This window comes from Leptonotus elevatus, chromosome 1 (assembly GCF_054856555.1).
Source record: "Leptonotus elevatus isolate MCC_2025b chromosome 1, RoL_Lele_1.0, whole genome shotgun sequence".
NCBI classification, from domain to species: Eukaryota; Metazoa; Chordata; class Actinopteri; order Syngnathiformes; family Syngnathidae; genus Leptonotus; species Leptonotus elevatus.
This window is the reverse complement of record NC_141239.1, coordinates 15724434-15736523: the sequence shown is the minus strand read 5'-3', so window position 1 is coordinate 15736523 and position 12090 is coordinate 15724434. Positions and strand designations below refer to the sequence as shown.

General features: G+C 40.7%; 1 protein-coding gene across 2 annotated transcripts in view; it reads left to right on the top strand.

The window, feature by feature from the left end:
- The window catches only part of cadm3 (cell adhesion molecule 3), a 134735-nt gene extending 122915 nt beyond the window's left edge, over nt 1-11820 (top strand). The window contains exons 9-13 of one of the 2 annotated variants that reach the window (XM_086077302.1): nt 738-910; nt 1540-1986; nt 2262-2282; nt 4650-4775; nt 6362-11820. In XM_086077302.1, the coding sequence (XP_085933428.1) occupies nt 738-910; nt 1540-1986; nt 2262-2282; nt 4650-4775; nt 6362-6480 (886 nt within the window). In that variant the 3' untranslated portion in view covers nt 6481-11820. The remainder of the gene's footprint in view (nt 1-737; nt 911-1539; nt 1987-2261; nt 2283-4649; nt 4776-6361) is intronic. The other variant, XM_086077303.1, reaches the window with a different exon arrangement.
- The last annotated feature ends 270 nt before the right edge of the window (nt 11821-12090 follow it).

Genomic DNA, 12090 nt, shown 5'->3' with positions numbered 1-12090 from the left:
CAACAGCCACAAGTCGACTACTGAGCGCACCAAATTCCCTGCAGTACAGATAGGCCAAGAAATGTAGCGTGATCACCTGCATCCAATTGATGGCCAATCATGGTGTATCATCACAAATCATTTGAGTCAGGCGTGTGTCGTGACCTCCGCTAAACCCCTGAGACTGACTCAGCGAACCCGTAGGGTTCAATCGAACCATTTGGTACCACTTACACGTCACCTTGACAGTTGTTGAAGGTGATGTTTAATAAAACTTTAAATTGGTTGAAGATTGTTTCTTGGTTTTGGAGTTGCCTTCTTCCTGGAGTTACAGCCTTCAGGTCTAATTGAAGCTTCTTCTTCTTTTTTTTTTTTTTTACCCTTTTTTTGTGGGCGGCGGGGCACTCTTTTCATTCTCTCAGGCGTCCCGGATGGCCGTCATTGTAATTACCACCAAGCGCCTTAAGGAGCGTCTCATTTGCATAATTGATTCTTTTATCAAGGAACACCGACGCTATCGCTCTCATCACCCAATGGATTTTTCGCTAGCATTCGAAACGCCGATCTTTGTTCTCTTGTCCTCCCTTAATCCGCCCTCCTCTCCCGCATCCACCCTTCATCCTCTCACTTCTTCATCCTGCCTTTCATCTTCTCGTTTAACGGCTGTCCTGTCCTCTCATAGTCTTGTCGCCTGCTGGCTTTTGATTTCATTTTTACTCTCTTTTTGAACTTTTTTCCCCTCTATTTGTGGTTTCTAGGCCGTCGTCCTATATTTGGGATAAGAAGGACGGAGAGCTCCCCCCGCTGGCCAAAACCGAGGACACCTTCCTGCGCTTCGAGGCGCTCAACAAGTCGGACAACGGCGTGTACTTGTGCTTCGCCGACAACGGCATCGGGAGCAGCGTCGGAGAGTACACGCTGTTGGTGCAAGGTACGATTTCGGGAAGCTTTTAGGGAAAGTTGGAGATTCTATTTTGAGGTTTTGAAGGGTATTAGGTAGGTATTTAGCTGTATGCAGTCAGTTTTTAGGAACTGTAGGTAGGAAAGTAACAATCAGCAGGAATTTTGGGGGAATGTTTTAAGTATTGGGGATAATCTGTAATGTTTTGAAGGCAAGGTTTTCCCCCAGAAAATGTGCTAAGCCTGCTCGTAATGGAGTAAGACCAAAAATCTGCCCGGGTTAGTTTAGGAGTCCTTAGCTTAGCCACGGGCGAGGGGTGAGAGAGGGGGGGGGGGGGGTTATCAACAAAAAATTACATTTTGCAATGTACACCGAACAGTTCTTGGTTTTGTGCCGTCATATCCCTTGTATGTAGATCAGTTTAGATAAGTAGGTAAGTAACGAATAGTAAGAATTTTTAATGAAAAGTCCTGGATTGTTTTTCCATCTTTTTTTCTCATCTAATTTTCTTTCATTTGTTTCCTCTTATCCAACCGCGTTGCCTTCGCTTTACTTCCAAACGCTTTTGCCTCGCGCTTCGCTCCCCATTCTCTCCTCTATTGTACGGTCCGCCACCTTTTCTATAATTGCGCATTTTCCCCGCCCCTTTCCCGTAAAAGATCCCACTGACCCCACGGACTCCACAAGCTCTCCTTTTACTTCCACGCCCACGTTCTCCTCTGTGGTGACCAATCCCACGTCCTCCCCTCCTGAGCTTTCCTCCACCGAGTCCCCAACCGAGTCCCCAACCGAGTCCCCAACCGAGTCCCTAACCGAGTCCCTAACCGAGTCCCCAACCGAGTCCCCAACCGAGTCCCTAACCGAGTCCCCAACCGAGTCCCCAACCGAGTCCCCAACCGAGTCCCCAACCGACACTCCGCCCACTGCACCGGTCACTACTGCCGCCACTACTGCCGCCTCTACCGCCGCCTCTACCGCGCTTGCCAACGACCTTTTCCCAGACTTGACCGTAAACCCCGACTCCTCCGCAACACCTCCAACTTTCTCCCCTTCCACCCTGACTCCCTCAGTTTCCGACGGGCTGAACGGACATGTCACCCCCACAGGTAAAAACGAAAATAACAAATAAAAATGACATCATCAAGTGCGAGGCCCCTGCCCACCATGGCAAATAAATACACTGTTGCTCAACTTGTCGCCATGGAGACAAGGACTTTGTATGCATGTCGGGATTTCACTGCTGTTTTTCTTTCTTTCTTTCTTTGTCCCTCCTTACCACCACACCCACCCGGTGATAATCCCTAAACACAAAACCATGACACACACACGCATGACCACACACCAAACAATCATCCCATCGTTTCCTCATCCACTCACCAAGATGCTGCTGAAAACATCGCAGGTACAACCCGCACCTGTTTGTCACTTGATTGTCACCTGGGTGCTTGTACAAGGCACAACTTGAGTGTCACGATCCGATGAGGTTCAAGAGTTGTATCAAGATATACTGGTAGATGGATCAGTTGATTGTTTGGTAACAGAGGTGTCAAATTCCCTTCCAGAAAGTAAAAATCCTGCCACAGTCTGGCTTTCCACTCAACCGGCAGGTAACGAGCTTCCCAGGAGCATTACGTCCTGTGGCTAAAGCCAAACTGTGGCAAGGATTTTACTTTTTTGGAACCGGACTTGACACTTCTGGTTGGTAAGCAGGTTGTAGGTTCTAAGGAAGGGTGGTCGTTCGGTATGTATTTAAGTACGCAGGGTTATAGGTGGGTATGTAGGTACTAAGTAGGTGAGTTTAAGTTAGTAAGATAGGCATGTATGTACGTTGCAATTTAGATTAGTAGTTGGCTGGTTGGTTTGTTGATTGGTAGTTTGGTAGGTCGATTTTAGAGTATAGTTAGGTTGGTCAGTAGGAAGGTAAGATGGTGGGTAGGTAGGTCAGGCAGGTAAGTATGTAGGTAGTTGGTTAGGTTGGTTGGTTAGTTGGTCAGTCGGTCATAGATCTCAGTTGTTAGGAAGGTTGCTTAATTAGTACAAAGGTTATTGTTCAGTTTGTTAGGTCATGTGGTTAGGTTGGTTATAGATCAGTAGTCAATAAGGTAAGTCAGGTTGAGTAGTAGTGGTGAGGTGAAGTTGAGTAGGTCGGGAGTTAATTGGGTAAATGCAGTAGGTAGTTGGTCAATTGCTTAATTTGATAGGTCGGTGGGTTGGTCGTAGATTATTGATCGGTCAAATAGGTAGGTAGTGTGGGTGGATATGTATGAAACTAAAAAGGTTGGTGACTACAGTAGATGGGTAGGTTGTGGGTAAGTAGGTCAGGCAGGTAAGTATGCAGGTAATTTGTTTGGTACATAGGTTGTTGGTCAGTCTGTCATAGATAAGGTAAGGAGTTTATTTGGTAGGTAGGTAGGTACAAAGGTAATTGTTCAGTTGGTTGGTTGGTTAGTTCGAGTGGTTGGTCGTTAGGTTGGTCATAGATCAGTAGTATGGTAGGTCAGGTTGAGTAATAGTAGTGAGGTGACGTGAGTCGGTCTGCAGTTAATTGGGTAAGTACAGTAGATTGTTGGTCAATGGCTTAGTTCAATAGGTTGGTGAGTCGTGGGTTTGTTGTAGATTATTGATCAGTCAAGTAGGTAGGTAGTTTGATATGTACACAACTAAACAGGTAGGTTGGTGGGTACACTATATGGGTAGGTTGTGGGTAGTTAGGTAGGACGGGTTGGAAGGAAGGTAGGTAGGTAAGTAGGTAGGTAGTAGTTAGATTGGTAAGTAGCTGTTACAGAGGTTAGTTGGTTGGTTAGGTACTGTACATTGGTTGTGTAGTTAGGCTGGTAGGTAGCTAGTTGCCCATTTTGTTTTGGGTACTACTGTCACCTACAGGATGATAGTGGAACCACAACATTTTGCACTCACCAACCAGTCAGATGGACAAGATCATTTGGCCTTGGCGGAGGTCTTGCTGTTAATACGACTCTTGTATTGATCTCATTTGATTGTGTACCGTTGTGGACTGCGAGTTGATGTGCACTTTCATGTTGTTGTGTGTTGAGTGTTCCCCATTAGGTCTATTTCTTTGTGTGTGTTCTGCGTGTCTATGTATGTCTATGTGGTTGTGTGTTTCTGTCAGTACACACTCACATACACGCACACAGAGTGAGTAATGAATGTTTCATGGCAACACACGTTCTACCAACACATGACCCTTTGAGTGGTACTGGTCAATTACACTGTGTTCAGTGTGCGCGTGCGCGTGCGCGTGCACACTGACAAGTGGGATTAATGGCCTCATTGGCAGTCTCGCCTCGTCAGCGCACCCCCATCACCTCCGTGCCCGGGTGTGCGCTTTGTGCATGTGTGTGTGTGTGTGTCCACACACATGCACAAAGTGCATGGTGGAACATATAAATACTTTTAACAAACTAAACCGTTATTCAACTCTTTTTTTTTTTGCTCCAAAATGGCCGCCACTGCAACACAGTTTCACGTCCCCCAATAATGACAACACTGATAGGTTGTATTCCATTCAATGTGTTTCTCTATTGTAATTGTGTTCTTGTGTTTTTCTTCTCTCCTACTTCCTCATCCCCTTTTCCCTCTCCTCACCTCCTCATTTCCTTCCTCGCTTCTTACTTGTCCATCTTCACTTCCTTTCCTCCTCTCTTTCCTCACCTCCTCGCAACCTCTCCTCACTACTTCACCTTCATCACCTCTCCTCGTCCCTTTCTCCCATGCTCTCCTCCTCTCCTCGTTTCCCTGGCCTCGTCAGACCCCACGGCGATGTCGACATCATCGGGGGTGGACCACGCGGTGATCGGCGGCGTGGTGGCCGTCATCGTCTTCATCCTGCTGTGCCTCCTCATCGTCTTTGGGAGATACCTCATCAGACACAAAGGTCTGGTGCAGTCACACATGCACACAAACACTTGTTAGGTTCTACACAAAGAAAATATGCGGGAGACAGAGACAGATATCTGTTCTAAATGTACAATAAAACATTTTTTTCTAGGTTTTCATACTCTTGTTAACAAAAGTGGAAAAAAATGTTAAACTAACAGAAATAGTTCAAATGAATTTTTGACGTCAATAACCGTCAATGGCAGTGAATGAGTTAAATAGCAAAAATCTACAAATAATTGTTGCCATGAATTAAAAAGAAGAAAAAAAGAAAGGAGAAGGGAACAAATATAGCTTGGCAAAATGGCATAAAAATATAGATAGTGATACTGTATTTACAATATGTTTTTTCATATCATCTAATTTTGATTATAATCGGGATTTTTGTTTCTATTTATTTTAACTGCCAGTTTTAAAGCATATTTACTTATAACTAAAGAAACTAGAGATTAGTTCCACATCTTATTAACATAGAAGTACTGCAAATTAAAAAAATAATAACAATATAAACTTGGAAAAATATTTAAATAATTTTAATAATAATAATAATAATTGTAAATTTAATAATTTTAATAATATGACAGCAAATGTAGACAAATGTAAAAGCATGTATTTTGGTGTAATATAGTTAAAAAGTCTAACTGTGACCAGCAGAGGGCAGCATTGACTGCATTACGAGATGCTCCAAAAGGAGAGGCTCATATGGTAAAAGCAAAGAAGAGCTTCACACAATGTTAGAACAGCTGTGTGACAGCAAACGTTATAAACAAACATTTTATTTTTGTGTTTTACAGATTAAACCAAATAAAAACTGAAAGACAAACCAAAGCGGGGCAAGAAAAGATCGACTGATTGGTTGTTGTCACGCACGTTTCTGCTATAGTTGATTTAGTAAATACTCACAGCTGTTTGAACTGAAATTTATTGCGATCACTAATCACAATCATATCATCGCCCATATCAGGTCAAATTAAAATAACTTGAATAAGGGACAATAATTTTCACACACAAAAAAGGGGGAATTAACAATGAGGTCCATCTAGCTGTCTCACAATAACATTAGCATTTTCCCATCCTGTTGTGAGGTGCACACATTTTAATAATCACCATCTCTGAGAGAATATAATGAATTTTATTCATAATTGTTAAGACTTTTGTCACTTTGACCATCGCGATTATTTTCATCCATATTGTAATCACTATCGTTAATTGCGATTATTCATCATGTTAGTGAAAATGTCTGCATTTTTACTGCACTACTTTTCAGCAAACAGTTTTCAGTGCAAAATGAAACTTTCAAATGATCATTTTCGAAAAACATTCAAATTTCAAAATGACCAAGGGCTAAATGAATAAATCTACTATTATCTTGTGTAACGTCACTTGCCCTGAATCCAAAACAAATCCAGAGAGTGAATGTTGATCCCTTTCGAAGAACTCGCACCTCATTATGAAGCTTCTCATCTCCAATTTTTGCCCTCGATGGGCTTTTGCTTGTTATGTTCGTCATCTTAACGAAGCCTTAACCATGTTTTGTCCCCCTGGCAATGGAGCCTTAATTTTTGTCTGCAACTCTTTTCCTAGGAACGTATTTGACCCACGAGGCCAAAGGCTCGGACGACGCCCCCGACGCCGACACGGCTATCATCAACGCCGAGGGCGGAAACTCCGGAGCCGAGGACAAGAAAGAGTACTTTATCTAGGGAGGAAGAGGAGAAGGAAGGAGGAGTGAAGGAAGGAAGGAAGGAAGGAAAGAGGAGGAAAGAACTATCTTCCGTTTTGTTTTCACCACACTCAGTTGGTTGAGAAAAGGGCGAAGTTGGGGTTGAGGACTTTGCATCGATACAGGGACGTGAGAATTGCACTGAGACACACGCATACGCACACACGCGATGACTTACTAACACGTTATTGTTACGTTTGGATCCGGGCGACCCTTTTTCTAACCAGCTCCGAAATTGTAACTCACATTCCTTCCCGAGCCCTTTGCCACATTAACCCCACACACACACTCCCACAACATCCTCACCACCCCCACCTCAAAGAAAATGGTACGAGCCACCGTGACCCCCACCCCAACCGAGGCCCCGCCACCTAGACTACACACATGTACACGTATAAATATATATATATAAATATATATATATAAATATAAGCATTCTTTTTACTGGACGGAACCGATGTCGGGTGTGTGCGCCTGTAAATAGAAAACTGAAAAAAAGAAGAAAAAAAACACTCCTCGCTCATGTATCCCACTTCCTCGAATACTCTGGTTGCCTGTTTTTATTACATGCGTGCAGAGTATTTGAAAAAGGAAAACATAAATGTAATAATATTAAGAAGTACCAACAATGGCGTTGCATTGTAAACTAACTTCAACTGCAAATATTTGTATTGGTTTTCTTCTTGTTGCATTATTTTGTTTTGTTTTTTTTGTTTTTGTTTTTTCATGGATTGTTGGGGCCTCACTGAAAGGAAAAAATATCTATACTCTGACAATAAATTTAGATATTTTTAGGTGCAAGTAATAATTTAGGGAAGAAAAAAATAACACAAAATTAAACAAATTTCTCTCAAAAAGTAACTTTTAAAATTTTAAATGGCTTGTAATTTTCTGAGAATAAATAGTGCAATTGTAACTTTTCGAGTTAAAAAGAATTTCAAAAAACAAATAATATACAAAAAAGACAAACATGTTGTATAAAGTTGTAGTATATAAATTTGATGTTTTTAGACAAAAATACAATTAAGGTGATAAACTTTATTCGTATTGCTTTATTTTTTTTTATACTTTTAAAGTATGAATATTAATATAAAGATATAAAGTCATAATTTTCAAAGAAAAAAATGTTATGAGAATAAAGTCATAATATTCAGATAAAATTGAGTTTTATGTTGTTGTTTTTTTCTTTTGAGTGTGGCCCTATACTTAAACAATATTTTTAATACTTTTTCGGGATGTGTGTGAGTTGCGTGTTTTTTTTTTTGTCTTCACTTTGCCCAATAAACCAAACTATAGCTGAAATTCACCCATTAATCCACTTGCAATAAAACAGAGGGTGTCCAAACTTTGGTTATTAGCTTTTCAAATGTACAAGGAAGGATGCACAACAGAAATAAACAAAAATATTACAAAATAATCCAAACTGTCAAAATTCATAAATGACATTCTTGTTCACCCACACGTACATATGATACACTGTAATACAATATTTCATTCAATACTTTGTACAAATGTAATAAACAGAACAACTAGAAATAATCCACAAAGTAGAAAAAATATTCAGGTGGAATATGCATGTCAAATGTAGACACGTCATATGAATATGCAAACGCTTCTTTCGCCACTTATTCATGTTGCCTGACAATTACCAGTGGGACCAGAAATAATCCACAGAGAAAAGAGAACATGACAAACGTGACCAACAATCCAGTTTTTCATTTCAAAATGGCAGAAATAATCCACACACACACAAAAAAAAAAACACAAAGTTACTTGGACATATTTTTTTGCATTATAGACACATATGGATAAAATGATTCCTTCTCTTGCCATTTATTACTGATAACTGCCACCTGCACAATAAAAATACAACCACTCAAAATAATCCACAAAGTAAAGAAAAAATGAATGAGAGGTTTGTCACACACATATCATTATATAATTGATGTAAAAGTGGCTCTAATCAGTTATTCATGATTACCGCCAATATACACAATATAAATGAACGGAAACGCGGATATAATCCACAGAGTAAAAAAAAAAGTTGCTTGGACGTGTGTGTGCAATATAGACACATACATGTGATGGCTTCTGCTGCCAGATATTCCTGATAACCGCCACCTACCATAATATAAATAACCAGAACCACTCGAAATAATCCACAGAGTTAAGAAAAAAGTCCATGACAGGTTTGTCATGCACGTCATCATATAATTAATGTGAAAGCGGATCAAACAAGTTATTAATGATAACCGCCAATGTGCAAAATAGAAATAAAGTAATCCACACAGTTTACATTTTTTTTGATCTGACATATAAGTGTGTGCAATATAGACACATCAATGTGATGGATTCTGTTGCCAGTTATTCCTGATAACTGCCACCTTGCACAGTAGAGATAAACACAACCACTTAAATCACAGAGTAAAGAAATAAGTCCATGACACATTTGTCACACAAAAGCAGACATTACAACCGTGCAAAATGGAAATAAAAAGAACCACTAGAAATAATCCAAATAGTCAAAAAAATAATAATCCATGACATTTTTGGACATATCATTATTAGTTACTGCAACCACACTTCATGCTAGTTATTTATGATAACCACTAAGCAGCCATCTTGCACTACTCGAAATAATCCACATTCACAGATCTCAGGATGGTCCGCGGACTGGACTTTTTGGGCACCCCTGTTTTAGGCTCATTGGCCCATCCCAGCAAAGGATTCCTGTAAATGTGTACCGTTGGCTGGGGCAAACGTGTGGAAAGGGAAGCTAATCTGGCTAAGAGGTTGCGGGCGGCGTGCCAACGCTGCGCTCCCGCCTGCCGGCCACAAAGTCATTCCACAACTTCAATGTCCTCGTCTTCGTCTTCTGCCCGCTGCGCTCGTCCATTTCTTTTCATTCTTTAATCAATCAGCCCCGGCTGCGTCCTGATCCACCTTCTCCCTCCCTAGCCTCACCCACACCCTCACCCTCCATATACGTGATTGATGTGCCCCTTTCCTGGCAGGGCGCCCCCTCTCTCCCACCACTTTATAGACAATAGTGTGCATGATTGTACGTTTTTGTACAGGTGTGCTTGGAATGGATGAGTTTGGTGTTGAAAAACAAGTGCAAAAATTTCCATCACATGTTGTAGAAAGTCTTCCCGGAGAGTGAAGCTGGTACCCCTGCAAATGCTACAGTGTCCCAATACTTTTGTCCAAAATCCACATTTTCTTTCAGTTTGATGTCCCAATACTTTTGTGCAAAATCCACATTTTGACTTCCTGCATGTGACTCAATACTTTTGGCCACACTCCACATTGTCACGTCCTGTTGTTGTCCCAATACTTTTGTCCAAAATCTACATTTTCACTGTCACTTCCTGTCTTCACTTTTCTCTTCATTGGGTGTTCCAATATTTTCGTCCACATTTCTTTCACATGTCACATCCGTGTTCCAATACAGTTATGTTTTGTGTGTGTGTGTGAAATGTTCAGGGATTCTTCTTTGTTTTCCAGTCAGCCCCTTATACCCTCTTTGTCATGAGTCCCTTTCACGCTGCCTATCAAAGCTGGCTCATTTTTTGTTTGTGTTTTTGCCGTGTGAAATGTACTGACATGGGCTGCTAATTTCCCATCTTCAAAGGTGGTATCAGAGACTGTGTGAAATGAAATTCTGCAGGGATGTTGAAGGCAATGCTGCCTCCCTGTTATCCGTGTGAAAGACCCTGCCTGTCAAAGCAGGCAGTTTTTTTTAAACAGTGCATTTGCTGTTTTCTGTATGAAAGGTACTGACACACACCAGTAATTTCCTGTCTATAGGAAGTATCACAATGTGACTGTGTGAATCCTGGGTAAAAAAGGATGCTGTGTCTCTATGTAAAATCACATAGTTGCCCTGGAATTTCACACTTTCACATAAAACCCAGCAAAGCTCCCCATGCACAACGATTCCTCAACGTTACTCAAAATTCCCATCACAAGCGTTAAGATAGCGACTGTGTGAAAGGAAATATAGTGGGTAAAATGGATGCTATTTCTCTGTGTCAAAGCGTAGGCAGTTGACCAGAAATTTCATGCTAACACAAGCCCAGCAAATCTCCCTGTGTTTGCTGTTTTCTGTATGAAAAGTACCAACACAAATTGCCGATTTCCCCACTTGAAAGGTACAAAATGGATCTCGTGTCAAAGTGCAGACAGTTGGTTTGAAATTTTACACTTTCACACATACACAAGCAAAGATTCTCATGTTTGCGGTGTTAAGTATAAAATTTTCCAACACAAAATTGGAAATTTCCCAACTGCCTGTCGATGCAGTTTTTTTTTTTTTTATATCCCTTGCTGGCTTGTGTGTCAAAGGTACAAAAACAGACCTCCACCATTTCTCTGTTTTCTGTGTGAAAGGTATGAACAGGGACCGCTAATTTTCCAACTGCATGTCAAAGCCATTTTTTTAACCCTCAAATACAATTTTGTGGCTTCACTGGGTTCTATGTAAACCCCCCTGTCATCTTTCATTTTGTTTCAGTCTCGCCTGCTTTTTTCTCATGGAAAAACCTGCGTGAAAGGAGCTACCGACGGCGAGGTAGCCTAGCTAGCAGGCTAACGTATGCTAAACTAACCACTACAACAAAAAGTCAAAAGTCAGGCGATTTGTAGCAATTTTAGCGGAACTCGACACTTGATTTTTTTTATCCACCGTCGCTGATGTCTGCAGACCAGAGGGGGCGCTGTTGTCCCATGCCCGAGTTGAAACACCAAGAAGAAGAATTAGCTGCGTCGTGCTACCCCCAAAAAAGTGTTGTTTTGTACAAAAACAAAAAAACAAAAACAAAAAAATGCAAAAACCCAGCGGACCTATATTTGCCTGTAATCAGTTGTCCTGTCTTTCGTCTTAGCTAATGTGCTAGCATGTAGCTTGCATGAGAACCAGTGGGGTGGTGTGTAGTGTAGTGCGTGCGTGCGGGACAAAATGGACGCCATCCTCTTGTCTGCAGACGCGGTTCCGAAATAGTCTTTTTGTTGTTGTTGTTTGTATTAAATTATGTCATCCCTTTTCTGTTGTTTTCTTTGAGTTTTTAGACGTTTAGATGCTCCGAAAGTTGTACTGTAGATTTGTTTGGGGTTTGTTTGTAAATAGAATTTCATATCACGACATGTACGTTGATTGGACGGATGATGATGATGATGTCACCAAGCTGCATGCTGTGGTTGGCTCCTATGTTCAAATTGTACTTATTTCAATTTAGTTTTCTTTAGTTTTTTTGTTTGTTTGTTAAAATTCCAGTTTTTGGTTGTTGACTTCAATAAAGATGCAATTGGGTTAATTTCACTCTTCTTTGTCCGACATTTTTTGTGCTTGTTTACCCAAAAATTGGGCTTTTAAATATGCCGCAATTTTAAGTTAATTTTTTTCAAATATCCAAATATTTTTTTGTGATTATTTGACTAAAACAAAATAAAGGTGCTAAAATACCTTTTAACCAAAATAATTTTTTTTCAAGTTCTACTCCCACACTTAATAAATATATGTGCCTTTTTTCTTTACTTATTTAAAAAAAAAAAAGGCTCTACAATAGCTTTGAAGTGCAATATCCATTAA